Source organism: Poecilia reticulata, chromosome 22 (genome assembly GCF_904066995.2).
Source record: "Poecilia reticulata chromosome 22, P_reticulata-male-v2, whole genome shotgun sequence".
In the NCBI taxonomy this organism is placed as follows: Eukaryota; Metazoa; Chordata; class Actinopteri; order Cyprinodontiformes; family Poeciliidae; genus Poecilia; species Poecilia reticulata.
In genome coordinates this window covers 9,816,566-9,837,297 of record NC_088851.1, presented here as the reverse complement: position 1 = coordinate 9,837,297, position 20,732 = coordinate 9,816,566, and the positions used below count along the sequence as shown (strand labels likewise).

General features: G+C 41.6%; 1 protein-coding gene across 1 annotated transcript in view; it reads left to right on the top strand.

The window, feature by feature from the left end:
• Positions 1–20,732, top strand: part of ppp2r3a (protein phosphatase 2, regulatory subunit B'', alpha) — a 65,906-nt gene that overhangs the window by 27,900 nt on the left and 17,274 nt on the right. Inside the window, exon 2 of the mRNA XM_008399219.3 lies at positions 7,688–11,273. Within this exon, the coding sequence (XP_008397441.2) occupies positions 8,514–11,273 (2,760 nt within the window). The 5' untranslated portion in view covers positions 7,688–8,513. The remainder of the gene's footprint in view (positions 1–7,687; positions 11,274–20,732) is intronic.

Below are 20,732 nucleotides of genomic sequence, written 5' to 3'. Positions count from 1 at the left end.
AGAGTTTTAGGACGTTTCATGTTGTATCTACCCTTTATTTAATTCGCTCCGTCCACTGTACACTTGTGTGCCTGTTGACCAGGTCTTCACTGTAAAAGAGACCGTATCTCAAGGGACTTCCTGGCAAATAAATAAATATGTGTGAGCTGACAGTTTTCCAGGAGTCACTGACACACACCCTACGAGGAGGCAAAGCCGTAATAAGCCAGCGCAGAAAAGCCAGCTGGTCCCAAAGTGCTGAATCCATTGGCTACAGTGGGAGCAGTGGGAGACAAAAAAGATTCACAAGCAAAGAGACATCCAAAGTTTAGGGGATTGCAGATTGAAAGAGTTTGTTGCGTCCCTTATGTGAAGCGACTCCTGACGCACAGGAAGCCTGTCGGCTGGGCCAAAGAGAAAAGTGCGTTGCTTAGTGATCCAAAGTCCTCATTACATTTGGAAATCAAGGAAGAGAGGAGAGGCACAGAATCCAAGTTGCATGAGGTCAGTGCAGCTGTCTACCAGGAAGCACAAAATGAACAGGAATAAATTAGTTGAGTTATTGAGCCCCGATTGCTAGACTTGATCCAACTCCCAAAATTGTTGCATTGATTTTTTTTCAGCTGATTCCCTGTTGAATACAGCTGGCGTGTGCATTGGTTGCCTTTGGGTCTGGAGTGGTAGGAGGTAGCAGAAATAAAGTGTTGACCGGTCTGAATCCAGGTCAGCTGTCTTTGTGGATTTTGTTGGATTTTTTAATTATTTTTATTTTCTTGCGAGTTCTTTTCTCCGGTTTGCCAACAGGAGGGTTTGTGTGTATCTAACGTCTGGCCGACTGGCGGCTGACTCCATGTACATTATCAGAGCACAGCCGAAGTCGTGACGTCAACCCAAATGTGACGATACGGGGACCGGCTCATAACGAGCTCCCGGTGAAGCAGGATGCAGACGTGTGTGTGTAGGTGTTGGTTTTTCACACAGGTGTGTGTGCATGTGTGTGTGAGTGTGACATTGTGTGGATGCATGCAACGTGTGTAAGTGATTGTTCTGAAGCTGATTTCAAGGCCCTTAGGCCCGCTTTAATCATCAAACTCTCACACGGACCACAGTGTTGCATATCCACGGCGTGTTTTTCTGCCCTTCTGCATGGGAATCAGTAGGGATGCTTTTATCTACGCATGTGAACAAAACTGCGCCTGCCAGCCTTATAAGGTCAGGCAGTTTTAACCAGGAAGCATAAGGAAAGACGTGAGTCACAATTTTTCCCTCGTCTGCACAGAAACACAAAAACATCCTCTGCTCTGCTCTCAACGGTTCCCTAAGGGGCTATATAGTGTTTATGCTCATGAGTGTGTGTGTGTGACCATGTGTCCTGTAGTCTTAAGGGGGGGGTTTGTCACTAATGAGGTGCTGAGGTGTCTACATAGTTGTTTTTCCCCAGAGATGTGGAAAGTGTTGGGTGAACAGCTGGTGCAGCACTGGAGGGGTCAGACTGTGGAGGAGGAAGAGGAGAAGGAAGATGAAGAGGAGGATTGGTCCACTTGATGCCTGTATATGTTTTCTGCAAGAAGATCATCTGCCTGGGTCTCTGGAAGCTGTTTTTAGGGGTTCAGTTATTTAATTTTTACATAACTCTGAATGTTCTTGTGCAAATAGACCACAGTCAAGTTGTGTATTTTGGTGTGAATTCAGATTATTACAGTATTTGGTATGCTTTTTAAACTAAACAGAGTACCAGTGATAAATTTTTTCGTACAGTTGGACATTTTTATTTCATTTGTTGTGGAAAAATGTCATGTTTTTTCAGTGTTTTTTTCCCTGTATTGTAGCTTGGATAGCTCAGTTAGCATAAAAAGTAATTAAAAAAGTTTTATTCAATATTTTTGCCTAAGTCTGGGTATCAAAATGAGTGAAATGTTTGCAAGACTAACCATATGCAAACATTTCCAGTTAAATATTTGCTGTGAACACTGTGAACTTTTGTACTTATCCTTTAGTTTGCAAAAAAACCCCAAAAAACAATGGACTGAGAACTCCAAGAAATTTCAGTCTAGAAAACTCTGAATTTATAGCATGGCATTGTGTCTGAACCACGTATTATTTCAGCAGCAATAAAAAATAATTGTTGCTTTTCTGTTAAAGAATGCATCTGATCATGCAGTACATTTTTTATTTAAGTAGTTTGTGTGAAAATAGAGATGCATCTTTTACTCAAGTCTATAATATATCTTGATAATCTGACGCTGACCCATGTTTACAGTAAAGCATCCACAGTTAGGTCATGCACAATACCGCTAAACGGATTAATCCAATTCTTCCATGACAAGACAAGAAACAGCTTGTTATGTTTACAACAGAAAGAAAACTGTCCGTTCCCAGATCTACCTGCATAATGTGACTTGTAAAGCCTACAAGTTCATGCTGTTTCAATTTATAACAGACTCCATCAGGGCTGCAGATGTAGCTACAGCTGTGTGTGTGTGTGTGTATATATATATATATATATATATATATATATATATATATATGTGCTTAATGTCTCTGTATCTCCAGAGTGCAGTGATTTGTGCTGTCAGCCTGGGTTTCTTCCAGACAATATTTCTGGCAGACATAACAAGAAAACTCCCTCAAGTGGCTGCCAGATTCACACGTCTCCAGCCTCAATCCTGCACAGAATTGCCTACGCGCTCAGCAGGCTTCCACAGATCTGACCCGTTTGGGTCTCCTTGAGTCCAGTGAAAACCGAAACTAGCCCTAGGAGAGAAAAGGAAAGGCGTGATGGGGCACCGGGGTGAGATTTTGGGTCCTTGTGTCCGCTATGCCTCCATTAAGACTTGTGTTTTGGCTTGTCCACAGACATCTGGTTTGCACTGTAACTCATCTTTAGTGGAACCTGGCAATGGCATTTTAATAAGTGGGGGAGTTATTTTATTTTATTTTTTTTTAAACTCCCCTACTTAAAAAAAATACAAATGGCCTTGACATTTAAAACTTGCAGTTTGCTTATTTTCTGTTGTTGTGCAGCATGATAAAGAGCATCGATGGCCTCATTCTTACCCAGTCTCTCTCCCTCCCCTCTAGCTTAACTTGTCTTTCTACAGCTGACGGAGAATAAGGAGAACTGAAACCTGACCTATTCTTGACAAGGATACATCACTCCTGCCAGGATGCATCTCTGTCTGCCCCCCCACCCCCTTTTTTTTTCTTGGTGCCAGGAAATGGCAGCTGGGTGTTTTGATTGATGGAAAGCTGATGCAAGGATCAAGATAAGAAGTGCGCTTGCCTCTGTATTCAAGATTCGTAGTAGTCTGAGTAAATGATTTATGGTGAGATTACAGAAAGAAGCAGAGAACTGGGTCAGAACGGCATTTTGAAGATCAAAGGGTGTGAGAAAGCAATGGAGATGGAAAATGAGGTTGGAATTTTTATTACTGAAATGTGCATCTTTGCTAAAGACGTTTGCAGTTGAAGATATTCCTGTTTCACCTGTCCAATTTTTGCGACCCAGTGTGAATTATTGCCTCAGTTTCCTGTTGCTAGCTGACAACCGTGGCTCCTAACGTGGTCTGCTGTAGTTCACCTGCCTCAAGGTTCAACCTGTTCAGAAATTCTGTGGTTATTAGAGCGAATGCTGCCTCTCTGTCATCTCAAACCACCATCCCCGTTCTCCTCTGACAACAACAAGGCATTTGTGTCCGCACAACTGGCTCTCTCTGAATATTTTCTCCTTTTTTGGGCCATTCTCTGTAAACCATCCAGGCAGTCTGACTCCTCGGCGACAGCAATGCTGCACAAGCAGATACTGCAAATGACGATTTCAAGAGAAACTCAGTTTTAGATCACGATCGACTCCAAAATCAAGACCCTGACGCTCATATGACATCTAAAGCTGGCCACTCTGAGCAGGTTTTACATCTAATGTCCAGACAAAGCAAAGGTTGAGCTATTTTGCAAAGTTGACATGTAGTGTGTGTAGAGGAGTCATGGCTAACACTTTCAGCTTTTTGTTTATCAACTTTAAACCATGCTGTTGGGTGTATTTGCTCTCATCGGTGCATTGCACAAAATTAGTAAAATAGCAAAACAAATAATAATTTCTTAACATCTTCAGGTCAATAACCCCAAATATACATCACAATTTTTGAATTGATAAAATAGGCTATTATGTATTTATTTATTGAGAAAAGTAACTAATTTCAACTACATCTACCAATTTTTGCAAATATCCTGCCAAAAATAATGGCAAGCTATTGTTGATGGTTACAAAAACATGTCGTCAGGATGCAGCTCACTTAGAGACATTTAACCAGTGGCATATTTTTGATCCCGTATGAATACTTTCAAGCTCTTTAGTACTTGCATTGCATTATTTTTCCTCTTTTATCTAGTTCTAGTTCTTAGAATATATACATGGCTTTGCAGACAAGAGTGTGTGTGTTCGTGTGTACCTGCGTGTAAAGAGTGTTCTTGCACAGGCCTGCTCCAGCTCCCTGAGGGCATGTTTGTGGTTTCTGTTATGGTCGTGTTCACATAGACCGATTTCTTCTCGACGGCCTTTCCATTTCCACTCTTTGCTTTGTAGACACTATGACGCACGTCTATGTGCGCCGCAAATAGCATTCACAATTTAGTGAAGGATGTCAGATATACCACTTCTTTTTGTTCGTGTTTGCTGTTGTTCACACACAAAGAGACACGTGTGTGGTACTATTAGAGGGTGTGACTGAAATGGCTTTTGGTGATTTAATACTTCCTTCCTCCACACATGCAGAATGACTTTAAGGCCGATGAAGGGAAAGGAAACGAGGAAGTGAGATGCAATAACAAGAATTAATTTCTAAATAGCATTAGAAATGGATCGATTTAGCAAAAGGTTCACAGTTGTACTGTAGCAAAAATGTTAACAGAAATTTTTAAAAGATCAAGCGAATGAGCTGTCGTTGCTTTAATTGAGAATAGTCTGCTAGCAAGCTTCTAGCTTTCCGACGTTTTAATAGGAATTAACAGTGGTGTTTCTTCATTTTCTACCCTATTACAAGCCACCTTTTTTCATCCAGCTGATCAGTAGTGCACAGCAGAGGACAAAAGTGGGGAAACTCTGTGCTACTTTATGCTCCATGTAACTTAAGGAAATTTTTTTTGGCGTTCCATTGAAAAGGTTTTAAACTGCAGGAATAGCTTGGAAAATTTTTTAACCAATTTCTAAAACAAGAACTTTTTAAAATCTTGGTGCATCTTGATGCCAGCTACTGGCCAATGGCTAAATACTGTAAACACTCACAGGCCACTTGAGGTACACCACTGTGCATTGTGGTTTTGGGTTGGATCCCCTTTTTCCCTCAAAACTGCCCCAGTTCTTTGAGTGTCACTAATAAAGTGGACAGTAAATATAATTCAGTTTCACTTAGTGAACAGACTTCTCTAACATGATTCGCATATTTAGCATTAAAACTAGGCACCTACTGTTTCTGAACTTGAAACACGTTTGTTACCATGGTTATGAGAAGGCTTGTCCAATGTGGATTTAGCAAGAAGCAATGTTTTTTTTTTTATCCAGATACTAAGCTCTATGATGTTGACATTCAGCTGAAAGCTGATACCACCATTTATTCTTAGCTAACGTGTCAGTGTGCTAAATCTCTAAAGACGCACTGAATGTGTGCTGATTTTAGCTTTTTTAATGCAATACGCGTTAGTGAGGCATTCATCGACACCCATAGGTGGGCGTAAGCACAGACGAGGCATGTACCCGTAGAGGTCTTTGTGGGTTATAAACACCAGTGTGGTTTGTTTACATGCTCAGAATCAGTTTGGGAAGCTGTCATTTACCAAGACATACACACACAGATATTTAGAGTGTGCACAGCGAGGCGGAAGGAGTGTGAGAGGAGCTGTTTGCATGGAGCCGTCTGTGTGATTACCACCCTACAACAGTCTATTTCTGACCGTCCACATTTTAGGTGCAGCTTGCCAGGAAGTGCAGTTTCCTGCTGAAGAGTCTGATTCAACAGCGTCAAGCTGTTGCACTTGTGTGTGTGTGTGTGCGTGCGCGTGTGTGCGTGTGGGGATGTGTGTGAGTGTGGACAGACAGGAAAAGGGATGAAAGGGAGATGAGGGATCTTGTCTTCTACACAAACCCAGTTGCTATTTTTTCTCTAGCTTCCAATAACCTTGACTATAACTATATTATATACACTAATTCTCAAAGTCCTTCTTCCCAAATCTTTGCCAACAAACTTGTAAATGCCAGATGTTATTGCTAATGTGTAAATAATGCAGGACTCCTGTGAGATATTTGTTCTGCTCCTAGACAGACAGGAAGATGTGGAAAACTCAGCAGTAGCAAAGAAATGCAGAATAATGTGGGGGGGGGGGTTGCTTGAAGGAGAGTGAAACCTGCACAGAAGTAAAAGCAGACAGAAGACAGAGAGGATAAATCACCAAAGCAACAGAGTGGACTAATAGTCTCAGTGCATCATGGGAGGTCTCCCAGCATGTCTGGCCTGTAGTGGTTCACCTTTATTGGCGTGAAGTTTTAATCCTGTTGTCAGACAAAGACAAAGCATGACTGCTTTACCCCAAGTTGGAGTAGTTACCTCAGGAAAGAAACCTGACAATTGAAAACTGAGCGACAAATTCTTTACTTTACTTCGACTCTCTGATTTAAAATGACCATATGATCATTTAGCTGTGCTATGAGGTCTGAAGGAAGTCTCCGAGCTCGCAGATTTATGGCGCAGAGTGCTTTGTGTCAAGCTCAGTCAGTTTCTGTTTTTTTGGCATGATGCAGGTATTTACGTAATGTTTCACTTCTTTTGACTGGTGCAGTCATGTCAGTTTTTCCACAATGGATATGCCTAAATTTGGAAATATGTCTTGCTGTGTTACATTTGGCGGAGAACAGCTGTTGGAAAAAAATTTAATAAAATGTATATATATATATATATATATATATATATATATATATATATATTTGTACATGAATTAACTTTTTCATATTTTGTGATGTTATAACCATGAAGCCTTTGTACATATTGCTCGCTTGCATTTTGTACAATAGACAAATGCAAAGTAGGGTATAATTGTCAAAAGAAAAAGAAAAATTCTACAAATTAAAATCAGTCACCTTGACTCTGATACCCTAGCATATACATCTGTTCCAAGAAGGTCTCAGAGGTTTGCCAAAGAACCTTTAAAAAACACATTAGAAAAGCTTATGATGTGCAATAATTATGGTGAATTATGTGAAAATGATACAATGTGCAGTAAATAACTAGGTAAACATTTCAATGTTTTTAATAGTCTTTATGATGCACACAGCAGTGACTGGTTTGCTGTGTATAAAAATGTTGTGCACAAAGATGAGGCTTCTGGCATGCAAACAAAGCGCTATAAATAAAATAATGTAAATTCACTGACCAGCAATCCTGCCTTGTATCTGTGACTCAGATTTAAAACTATTCTATTGTGATGCTTCATCTGTCCTGAATCTTGCACCACCAACTAGTGGTTTTTCCTGCACTGGGTCATTACACTATCAAATCAGACATAAAAATATATTTTGTGAGTAATGTATCGTATTTGATGGTTTGTGTTAAAGCTTACTATGAACCTTTTGGTATCTCTCTGAATGACATATTTTTTCCCCCCTGCTTTCACTTTCCTTCTTTCTCATCTTCTCTCCCTGCTATCCTTTGCTGTCTCACAGGTGGTGCCCTGCAGTCAGACGCGCACACTCGTTCGAACACATGGCTGACAGCATGAGGGCTTGAAAGATGGTACAAGAGTGAGAGATCTGAAAGCACCACGTCATAAAGAGAAGACGGAGTCTCTGACCAGTCCCCTGCTATTTTGCAGCTGTGTTGGAATCAGCAAGTGTTCTTCGGCCTTGCAAGGAAAATGGGATCTCTCTCTACATGCCATTTCCCTGTACATGGGTACGGGCCAGAGCAGTGTAAAGCCTTCCTGGCCTTGAATGAGACCCCTGGGGCTGTTCTGTGGAGGTATTTGTGATAACCCTGCTGGATGTTCTCTTGTCACCCTCCTCCATGGTTGTCATTAGTGGCTAATGAGCTGCTGCTGGAAAGCGAAAGGAGAATGCGCCTGTTGTGAGAGAGGCGGGACCTTACAGCTGTTATTAAGAGACCCAGGGATCTCGGACAAGGAAGTCTTTGCCCTTCCAAAAAAAAAAAAGAAAAAAAAAAAAAAAAAAAGCAATCAAAGCCTTTGAAACCTGCAGCTTTGAAATCATGAACATATTTTAACTCTGAAAATTTTGATATGTCTTCCTTTTCTGTTATTAATTATTAATATTTTGTGTTCCTGTTATATGTCTGTTGACAACGACACAAATCGGATCAGAGACGCAGTATTTGGACACGATGATTCAGCCATTCAACATGTACTGTGTTACTTTTTAAAAGTGAAAATTTTAGCAAGAAGATCTTTTGTGAAACTTTGTTACACATCACTTGTTTGTTGTGAATTTTATGATCTTTGACCATCTTATGTCTTGAAAAAAAAAATTGGCCACCATGGCAGCAGCCTATCGTGTTGTTGTAAGCAGTGTGAGCTGCTACAACAGTGTGGTGGTGGACCGGCGTGCTCACTCCCAAGCTGTGCACTACTGTGCTGGGCCATGCGGGGCGCTGTCCCAAGGTTTAGACTGTACCGTTGCACACCGTGGCACGTGCTCTGAGTTTCTTGTTGCCCCCGATGCCACATTCAATGACTTCAACAGCTCACCCATACAACCCCGTAACATGATCTCTCCGCACCTTCCCAGCCATAATAAACTTTGTGTTTCCATGGATACTATTCATAACGGTGGTCTGGAGAGGGCGGGCAGCAGTGGCAATTTGTCTTTAGGGGAAGACAGCCCCACATGGCGGGGTAAAAAGACCTTGAGTGGCACAGGATCTACTGGCAACCTGAGCTGCTCTGGCAGCTTGAAGGACATTACTGAAGAGGCCATTAACCTGGCCAGCGGCAAGCTCAAAGAATTTTCCTTTGACAAGCTCCGCCTGTCCTCCTCTAGTCATGTTACTCTCCGCAAAGGTCGTAAAGTACGCCCAGACTCTTTTAGTCGTCGCTCAACTGACCTGGAGATCATCTATGGCCACTTCAGCTCCAGTCTTACAACAAACACAACAACTAATAGCATGACAAATGGCATAATTACTTCTAATGACGAGAATGTGCCGCCATTTATGCTAGGGAAAGGAACTGGAGCAGAAGAAGCAAAGTTAAAGGGGAGCTCTGGTTCTCTGTCAACCACCACGAAAGTGGGTAATGGCTCAACAAGCAGCCTTTCAAGTATTGGATCACTGGACCAGAGTCTAAACACCGTTGCATCACTGTACCGCACCACCCTTGGAGAGGAGAACCTAATTGCTCGACTGCTAGAGAAGACAAGGGCAGAGGCTGGCAGTGGGGGGGCAGGTGGTGAGGACATCCGTGCCTGCCTTGACATCCTGCTTAAATGTTCTGAAGACCTAAAGAAATGCACTGACATTATCAAACAATGCATCAGGCGCAAGGCAGGTGGAGGGCCAGAGGATGGAGGAACAAATCCTGACAGTGTTTATCGGGCTGTGATGACCCGACTCAGCTCCTATCTCAAGAGACTTCCTTTAGAGTTGGAAGGGGTTGGAAGTCTGGGAGGCCCGGGGCAGGGCGGTCAAGGCGCACCTGGAAGCGGGCACAGTGACCTCGCTGAATTGATCAATACAATTCACTCTATCCAACAGGGACCCTTTTCTCCCATCTTTGGCAATGAACAACCTCCCCGCTATGAAGACGTTGTGCAGTCACCTCCCATCTCCAAGAAATTTTTACACTCAACATCTTCTGCTCCTTCGTCAGCCTCACCTTCGTCCACATTATTAAAATCAGATTCCATCCATGCCAAATCAGTCCAGAGTTCAGTTTCGCCAAAGGGTACCTCACTTACCAATGGACTACAGTCCACACATCCTTCTTTGAGCACCCAACACACTCTGTCCCCTCCACCTGTGACATGTTCGCCTTCTAGTTCATCTCCAACACATTCACCCTCCCCTCTTCAAAACTCTCCTACATCATCATTCACACACACTCCCCCAACATCACCCATGGAAGCTCTATACATCGAGGAAGAGGAGACAGAAATCGGAAAGACTGCAGATCATATCTCACAGCCGACACACATGCCAACCAGAGGGATTAACATTACCCAGAACAAAAATGGAACTATCATGGGGCAACAACTGCACTTATCGCAATCTAACACAGCTAATAACTCTTCAAATCATTTGCCAGGAAGCTCCGACTACATTCCCACTTGGCCTTCCTCCACCTCTTTAACAGTCTCAACACCCAAAGCTGCTTCACACAGAAATGATGACATTGATAAGCTACTCTTGGACTTGGAGAATCTCTCACAGAGTATGAGCCATCCTAGAGCCACAGAGCCTCCGCTTCCTGCTAAGACCAGGAAGAGAGGAGGAGCACAAGCGATTATCTCCAATGAGTCTCTTACTCAAGTCAGAATGGCTCAGCACCAGGTTCAAAAACCGACCAGCCACCTGGGCATGAATGGCGTTAACTCCAGGGTGACCCAGAGCCCCACTCCTCCTCAGGGAGAGAACAATGAACCTGGCACTGGAGATGAAGAGGATGGGGCACTGTTGTTGAGAATTCTTGAGAGCATTGAAAGTTTTGCCCAGGAACTTGTTGACTCTGGGGCAGGGAGTTCAGGTAGTGCCGAGAGAAAAGTTGGAAAGGAGAAGGAGGTGATGAGGCTCCTGCAGGATACACTGGTCACTGCCGGTAGGGCCGAAACACCAGACAACACAACCCCACCAGTGGTCCCCACTGCTCCCTCCTCGCACACAGCTGTAGTCCAACCTGTGGCTTCAAATCACACTCAGGAAAATGCACCCAAAGTTTTATCTGCATTAGCTTTTATAAGTGCAGCATCTGAAGCAGAGTGTGATGCTGCAATTGAATCTGAACCTAAAACTACACCAGATGCCGATCCAGAAAATTTGTCTAAGTCAGTGCCAGGTGAAACTACTGAATCTCCTATAGTCGAGGTTCGTTCAGAATCCCCTCCTGCTTCTGGAGCTTATACACCTGGAAAACTTCAGGATTGCACCCTTGAAGATGAACCCGCACCTGCAGTCTCTATAGAGGAACCATCTCCTGTTGCCATATCAGCCACAGAAGATGCCGTCATTGCTGATGGTGAACCCTCGGCTTCGAGAAACACTGGTTCTACCCTTCTCATCCAGCAGACTCCAGAGGTCATCAGGGTAAGTAACCCACAGTCACAAATGCACTGTCGACGAACTAACCAAAAATACTTATTCACTGCTTTATGAAGATGTATAGTCAAGCAATTATATTACAACCCTTTGGAAGCCCAATAAATCTTATTGATTTATTTAAAAGTATGCCCATTATATCCAACATTCTTAAGATGTTTTATTTTTGACTCATATGGTGGTGCACATTGTCAGGAAGACAACATCACTGCAGGTCTTTGCAATTAGTTGAACACTGATAATGCTGATCTTTAGCTGGGTACCACTTTGAAGACTTTGAAGGACATCTGGGGCAGGGAAGGACTCCCTATGAACTCAAGTATGTTGTCTTTGGTTGGGTGAACAAAATCACCCAACCAAGATCTGGCGGATTTTTAGTGTACTATGGAGCAGAAAACTGACATCAATGTTTCTCCCTACATCCAATAGGTGGTGCAAGTTGTTACAATAGATAGTAGCCACACAGGCTCCTATCTATTGTAACAATAGAAGGAATCAAATGCACCCAGTACAACACTTTCATTCTATTGGCTGAGAGGTTGCCAGTCGACTGTACCAAAAGGCAGCTCTGTGTTTCGTAAGCGAGCAGAGAGTCGAACAGAGACTAAGTCTGAGCGCGAGGAAAAGTTTTGAGTACAATTATTACAAGTTTTGAGAAGAAAGATGTGAAGTCCTGCTTTCAAAATAAAAATGTAAGCAAAAGTACTAAACAGTTGTGAGAACAAAAGACATGAAATCCTGCTTCCAGACTGAAAATGTGTGCTCTTGGATTATGGCAGAAAAATTCCCTGATAAACAACTGGGATGTAGCTTCTCTGAGTGATGGGGCTGCACGAAGAGTGTAATTAAGTGTGATAAGTGTGCAGCTTCAGTGTCAGTGTCTGCGCTTGGATAATAAAGGCTGAAACTCCGAATCATGGAACAGAACAGCTCATTGTTTTAGGAGACGCTCTCTCTCTGTTGACTTTTCCTGTATGTGTTTTGTTCCATCAGTGTGTGTGTGTGTGTGTGTGTGTGTGTGTGTGTGTGCGTGTGTGTGTGTGTGTGTGTGTGTGTGTGTGTGTGTGTGTGTGTGTGTGTGTGTGTGTGTGTGTGTGTGTGTGTGCGTGTGTGTGGAGACTGTGTGTGTGCTTTGGTTTCCTCGGGGAATATTTAAAGGTAATTTAGGGCTGTGAAGGAGAGAACTGGAGCATGTTATTTGCATGTGTGTGTGTGCATGTGCACCACAGTGGGTACCAACATTGCAGTGTATAATCTCAGAAAGAAGGGTTGCCTCCACCTGTCTGTGATGTGGATATTTAACAGCACATTATGGATTTAGAGAATTATGTGCGACAGACATGCCCACATTTCCACATCCACACTCCTTCAAATCATTTCTATTGTCACTTTTCTTTCTTCTTTCAATTTTTTTAATCCTCTCCCATTAGTCCTCCTAAAAAGGCTCCCACTGATGTTTGTATGTGTTTATGTGCCAAGCTCTGTAACCTTATGCCCTGCTGATATGTAGGGCACCTACATATGAGGTTACCATGGTAGCTGGCCCTGTGGGAGCAGAACTGACAAAACACCAAACCAACACATCATTACACAATCTCTTTCGGCCTTCGTTGTCAAGTCTTCCCAGTTGATTCTGCTTCCTCTTCACTTTTTGTTTTCTCTCTGCTTCTGACTTCCAGTGCTTCATGCATTCTCAGATTTCTTTTTAGTAGCTTGCAGGTTGTGTTGATCTCCTTAGTGTCCTTCTTTTACCTGCAGTGAGGCAATAAGTCTATGTTCACCGCAACTCCTCTCGCTGCCCTGTGATTGGTCGCTCTGGTATTTTGGGAGAGTTGAATAACAGTTGTTGCTGTGTGCAGGGCAGAGAAACCTAATGAGACGTGGCGATTGGAGCCCGGCTGGACTTGGTGGAGGGAGGCTGGGGCTGTTGGCACGTTGAGTGTTAATGGTGTCGTTACCCTGCATCCCCTCCCCGTCCCACCACCAGCCCCCGGCTGAACTAGGTGCTAGGCAGACCTAAATCTGTCCACCCCTCTGTACTATGGCATCCTGCTAACAGACTTACTGTCGCCACAGTGTAAATGGACCTGAGTGTGGTGTGTGGGATGATGTGCAAGTCAACACAAGTTTATTATGAATTTTTCAACTGTATAAGGAGGTATGTTTGTGGAAATGCAAGTGCATATGCAAGAAAAAGACCTACAGATGAATGAGTCTCAGTAGACGAAGACTGGTGTCCTACGAAAACATGTCTGTTTGCGTTGCATGTGTGCGTGTGTGTGTTGTCTCATCAGTAAGACGATCCACTGCTACTGTATGTCGCATCTGAGTTTGAGAATAGCTCCTAGACACCCAACACCAAGACAGGCACTCTGGGAATTATGCTAATATTCTTCAGCAACCATCAAGCCCCTCGAGTTTCAGATTTGGACTAGGGCTATAGTGATACAATAATCTCACAATAAGATATGATACAGTGTATTAAGATCACGATACAATATATATTGCGATATTCAGCAAACAATACAATTCAATACACTTTTGCGATTTTCTGAAAGATTTTAGAGGGACAGAGTGATTTTGGTGACATTTTGTGACTGTTATAGAGTTGGATTTAATTAATTTAACTGAAAACTGATTAAAAGCACCAACTACACAATACCTGGCTCTGGTTGGACATGGACACAGACTTAAAGTCGACAACTGGACAAAATGAATTAAAGAAGTGGTCAGAAAACATGTTTCTTTTAATTGAAACAGTACAAACTGTAGCTTACATGCATTTGTAAAGTAAATAATAAGTTTTTAACCTTGACACTTAACATCTGAAGGAATCAAGCCTGATGACCGAATCACTCTCCCTGCGAAGCAAGCAGTGAGTGAGCAAGGTGACAGTTGGATGTTACGATACTTGCGGATAAATATCACTTTTTTTCTAGGAAAGAAAATGTCAATATATATCGCAAAATTGATATTATTACACAGCCCTAATTTGGACTAGAGACTCACTTAAGTCTCAAAAACAAAGACTTCAGACTTGACTTAGACTCTTCATCTGAGTCTTGAGTCTCATAAATAACATTTTGTATCTCATTTGATGGGAAGTAATTTTATTTCTTTTGTACACAGATGTACATTTACCTTCCATATAGAGTAGTAAATATATTTGATCAATTTAAAATAATGGGTTAAAGAAATTCAGGACAGTTTTGGAAAGCTAAATTAAAACTTAATAGATTAATAGACAATTGTTTAATGTCTGTGTTTAATATAATATGATATTTGAACTCCTAACATGTTTTAGGCACCTGTTGCTACATACTGACTGTCAGCTGGCTGAAAGAAGCCTACAAAAAACAAAACCAACCAAAACAAAACTACACATTTCATTGTTTATAAATGTATTTCATTGGAAAAAACATGGAAATTAAAGAGCACAAACATCAGTCTTATATTATTAACATAACATGACAGTTGGCGAGTTGATAGCAGCATGCCTGCAGGTTCTTCCCGAGCAGATAGCCTGACTAACGAACCAGCTAATGTTAGCTTGCTACAGTATACTTGTCTTACCCTGAAGAGCAAAATGGTGAAATGGAGTGATATTCTGCACTAGTGCTTGAACAAGTATTAATTTAATGGTAATTTATTCTTTCTTTTTTCATAGGTGCATTTATCAAAACTAAAATAAAACAAATGAATTTTATAGATAACTTTATTACACCTGCAATAGTCGATACGCGATATAATAGCATCTGTTGTAATTGTTACGTTCCGTGATGTTCTCTTGTTTTTGGTTATCTGAGAATCTCTTAATGGCACAAACCTGCTGCAGGGCTTTATTTTTATTTTATTTTTTTGCATCCAGTCAGAAAATACCCGTTAATCTTCATGACGACAAGGATGCCAGCCGATCTCACTCAAAGGCAAGACCGCATCAGGAGCATAGAGACGTGGCAGCAGTAGTGCCGCGAGTCGAGGTTCATCATGTCAGCAGCCTCTTTCTCTTCCAAAAATAAGAGTCTGACATGTTTTTGTTTCTGCGCTCCGAACGGTGACATAATTTACAGACGCACTTAGGCCCCTGGCGGCATCGAGAGCTGCCAGTCTGATGGCTTTATTAACCCTCTGGTGGTTCGAGTGGTTTTGCCAACTGCTTGGGACGTGCTTGCTGTTCCAAAATAGCACTAGTTGGCTAACCGTTCTTCCTGAATGTGCGGAAAGTGGCAAACATGTATAAGCACACTAAGCAAGATATTTTACTTGACAGAGTATGAAAACATTTAGAATGTCCTACTCTGAAAAATGCATCGCATTTAGGTCTAAAACTGCAAGGATAAAAGAGAAACGGCAATAATAAGCTTAAATTAAAGGTTTGCCCTTAGCTGTTTGTTTTTATATGGTCAAATATTTTTCACTTCGCTGAAAGCATAGTTATTGCAAATTAAATAATTGTTTCACTATAACAAGCGCCATCAGAACCAGCAGAGCTCTTATGGGTATCACAAAATTGCTATCTGCAATTATTTAGGCAGACTGCAACTATTTTTCATAGCCATTATAGCCTGCCTGGTCCTCCCATGAACATAAAAATAAATTCTTATTTTCATTATTATTTCTTTCAGATTTCCCAACGCCATGTACTTCTTTTTGTTTTGCATTTGCTTAGTGGCAAAGACCTTCTTTCAGTACTTTACCTGAAGGTATTCCTGTTTTTATTTTAATTATGTAAAGCACTTTGAAATGCCTTGCTGCTGAAATGTGCTATACAAATAAAATTTGATTGATTGATTGATTGATTGATTGATTGAAGGTTGATCCACTCTTTTTACTTTAAGATCATAAGCATAAAAAAAAGACAGTACACAGGTACGCTGGCTGGATGAGAATAAACATATAGCTGAAAGCTGCATTAGGATTTAACTAGAAGTATGTTCATGTACTAAAATTTTACTGCCTACTTTTTTCTTTAATCTGGACAAGAGAGCGATTAATCGTTCGGAGGAAAAAAGTATGAAATGTTTTGGTGTAGGCAGTTAAGAAAATAATATACGGAGGAAGAAGGAGTCAGAGGGCAAGAGAGGCAGAAGAATAAATGTTTGTGACAAAGAGGAGAAATAACATTTTTATTTTAGTTCCTGGCTAAGAAATGGGGGGGAAAAAATTAATGAAAAGGACGACAGAAAGATGGAGTAAGGCAACTCAAATTGCAGCACCTGGAGGGGAAGCGATTCATGCCGGTGGGCCCTGCATTGTGCAGTTGTTGACTTTGGGTCTACAGAGAGTGACATCATTTCTTGGCCGCTTCCACAGGAAATAAGGTCATAGCAGGAACTTTGGCCAAGCGTGGAAAGTTGCTCGTTTTGACCTAGGTGCAAGTACACGGACAAATGTGTGCTCTTTTAGTTACACACTCAATACACTTTCAGCCAAGGAGGTTTGGATTGCGGTGCAAGAAAGAATGGTTCCAATAGACTCCAAGGTCAGCCTGAACAATGGGACATTCACCACAGTACACACATCCAAATGAACATGCACACACATATAGGGACTTGCAAAAAGCATCCATTGCCGTTGTGTGTATTTTCGTAGTATTTGCTGTTACACAAGTAGTGCATATTTGTGAGGAGGAATAAATGTGGTTTTGGAAATGATTTACAAATAAAAATCTAAAAAGTGAGTCAATACATTGTAGAATTATTGGGATTTTTTTGGAAATACATCTGCAAGACTTCTAGGTTATGTCTACCCCAGCAACAGACATGTACAGAATAAAATTTTAGCTATAAAATACACTAAAGTTTGTGGTCACCATAATAAAAGACAATTCAAGCAGCTTAGAAATGGTTTAGTTACCTCCATGCTTCTCTGATTTATTGTTATGTGCACACGCTCATTGAGGCTACCCCATAATTCTCCACTCTCAGTGAACGCTTGGATTTCACCCAACTGTTCCCAGTGCGATGCGCGCCTCTCAAGTATGAGTGTGTGTGCGCACTCTACGCGCAACCCTAACTTTTTCGTGCACGCAGAGTTTTTCATCTGAAAAGTCGAGCGGAGGGAGTCACAACTGCGTAACACCCTCAGCTTCCCCCGGGGTTGCTGTGGAAACCACCACAACATGTTTATAAGAAGAAGTTGGGAGGAAGGACTCCCCCATCCCAGAATATAAGTTGTGCAATGCGATTGGCTGACTGGGATTCCCCCTTGCAGAATCACGGCACCATGGGAGATCGGACGCAGGCTGAATGTTTTTTTTGTTTTTTTTGTGTGTTTTTTTTAGATTTAAATCGGCACCACTGTGTTGGGGTGGGTGTGTATGTGCCTGTGTGTGCTCAGGGATCTTTGTTTCCTTGTAAAAGAGCTTGCCAGTGTTCCAGAACATCATGGCTCTGTAAAGACTTGGGTGTCACCCACACCTCCACCCATCAACTTCCAGCCTACGTATTTATCCATCTCCCTTTGAACCTAGCTCAGCTCCACCCAAACTAAGCCAGGAGTGTTCTCCCTCGCTGATGAGATGCGCTCACCAGTATCCATACCAGGATTTATAGTTCGAAAACATGTCTTAACTTGGCAACTTCTAATTTAACTTGTGAGATGTGAATAAGATACAACCTTAATAAACATCTATTTTGCCTTTAATATAAGTCATCAGTGGCAGTTCTGCATGCTGTTGCTATGTTGATGCAAATACAAGCCATATCTAATTTCCAAAAGTGAGTCGATGAGAATATAAAGCCAAAAGGGGGTCAGAACCTTCGGCGTCATCGTCAGTCAGTTCCATTCTCACTGCTAGGTGGTAATAACAGAGTTCTACTGCCCTCTAGTGTGACTTCAGCCTAACTGCAAGCTCGCTCTTGGTTTTAAAATGAAAAGAGATTTTTGGCACCATCTGCACGACGATCTGAGTATTGCAGAATTTAAATCAGATGCATGGATAAAAACAGTGCAGGATGTCTTTTCTGTGTTGACACAAAAAGACCTGATGTGATTTAAAATGAAAAGTTTGTTGTATATAAAAACTAGAGGGCAGGGAAGTTAATCGTCCCAAGTGTTTCAAATTTTTAGAATCATTCAGTTCTATTTGATGGATCTAAATACAACATTGAACGGCTGTGGCATTGAAATCACTTAGTTGGCATAAATTTTTACACCTCAGGTCCACAGACAGTAGTGGATGATTAAATAGTGTACACTGTAAGGGGGAAAAAAAGCCATTGGGGGTGTGCCTTCTAATTTTGTATGTGGGAAGAATTAAGGAGCATGAGTAATTTTGCGGGGCTTAATATGTTTTTTTCTTTTTCTTTTTACAAATGTGCGGCTGGAGTTGATGATTGGAGCTTCCCGGTGAATGCGTTGGTTTCCACCTTTCAGGCTCACGTATTTCCAGCAACCGTGGAGTACTTCGCTACGGGATAAAACCTGCATCACGGTCTGTTTTGGTGTTTCAGGATGTAATCTTATTATGCCAGAACAGCCTCTGCTTCCACTCAGACAGAAGCAGCTGTGTTTTTAACTACTCCCATGTTGTCTTCCTCTGATTCGGATGTGAACTAGACCGTGGACAGCACTGATTCACTTCATCTATCACGGAAGCGGCACTTGAACCTGATTCAATCTTTCAGACTCTGAGGAGAGGGGAGGGCGGTTCCCAAGGTAACTGGGCTGTGGGAGTGCTTGCAGCTCCTTGTCAAGAGGAAGCGAGACTGGAAATAAAGAACATTAGAGCAGCGAAGTGAACTGTGTTTCCCCACTCTTGGCATGGGAGCCCTGAGAGCATTCCTCCCACATCTCTATCCAGGGAAAGGGTTATCGCCATGGTGATGGCATTTGGCAGTGGTGTTAGTCCAAAGCGAGTCGCTGCACAATCACATGGATACACATGGGGTAGTAACCTGCTTCCCATCATATCAGGTTTAGGTTTAAACTTAGAAGAGGTAATTTTGCTCTTGGTCTAAAAAAAAAAAAAAAAAACATCCCATAAAAAAAACAACATATGACTGGCATTCAAAACAATACACACTCTCCAGCACCATTGAAAGTGGAGCTATTTTTTTTTTTACTTTTTACCAACTTAATTTTATTTTACTTAATTTACAACTCCAAGAAATAATCTCAGTTAGATCCAGAAATAACGGAGCACTTTTTTTTTGTAGTGTCATACACAGCTGAGCAAATTCTCATAATTATTGAGAAAACTTGTGCTTTCCCTCCTTCATTCTTGATCCAAGCAAGTAAAATCAATCCCTGCGGTCGGACATATTTATAGTCTGTAAATCTTCTTAATGTTTCTTTCATCCTCCAAGCAAAACATAAATATTAGAACTAATTGCCACATTTTGGTCCTCCCCAGTTTGGGGAGCACCCCGTGTACTAGTATCGAATTTGGATAAAAGGTTTTTTGTCTCAATATGATCTCCTCAGGAAGACAGCTTAGAGGGCCTATAAAAAGTATTCAGTCCCTTGGATGATTTACCCTTTTTAAATGCTTTTAAAAATCCATCATAATGTACAAAATTTTGCTATTTTTGACTTACAAAGTTACAAATAAACCCTAGAATGTCAAAGTAAAAACTGATTCCTATAAAATCACAATTATTTAACATAAAATAAGTGATTACATAAATATTCGCCCCTTTGTGTCAGTTTTTAGTAGCTTAGTTACCGATGCCAGCTTATCATCAGTCAGATCAGTATGCAGCTTCAGAATGGATGTGTAGCCTTCTGCGACGAAAACGTAGCCACCACTGCATGCGCAACAGTCTTAGTTTTGTTCATTCCTGGAACAGAGGAATGATGAGATGTTCTTGAGAAGTATCATCTCTGATGAGTCAGCCACACAGAGCAAATCTGTCTTGGCAAGATTTTAAAGTATAATTGGAAACAGACGCACAGAGAAAACAACACTGGACGTAATGTCAACTGTTATGCCCGTTTGAGTCAACATTTAGGAATAATTAGGTAGGTGGGTTACTTTCCACCTTTTTCTTACTAAGACTGCTTCAGTCTGTATTCAATGGATGAAGATAATTGGTCCATTTTCCCTAATCCTGCAAGCTCAAGAGTTTTTATTTTATTTTGATAGACTTTTAAAGAAGTTTCACTTAAACCTGGTGTGAAACTTCTGGCTTTATCTGGTTTTTCATTCTCCCCTTTGACCTGCTCTCATGTTCTCTTTGAAGCACTTTACTCACCAACATTGTGTTCGTGGAAAGTGCTATAGAAATGATTGACTGAAAGTCTGGTTTACTCTCTTCCATCGTGTTCTTGCTTCAGTCTATGTGACGTATCGTAGGTAAACTTGACAAAAAGACTGGCTTTCTTGGACTTCATCAATGTGTTGATGGTTTGAGCTCAATGACCGATGCAGGATATTGTGTCCGTCCATCTGAAACAGATGTTCACTCCATGACACTGGTAGTAAATCTGCTTTCTTGCTCAAGC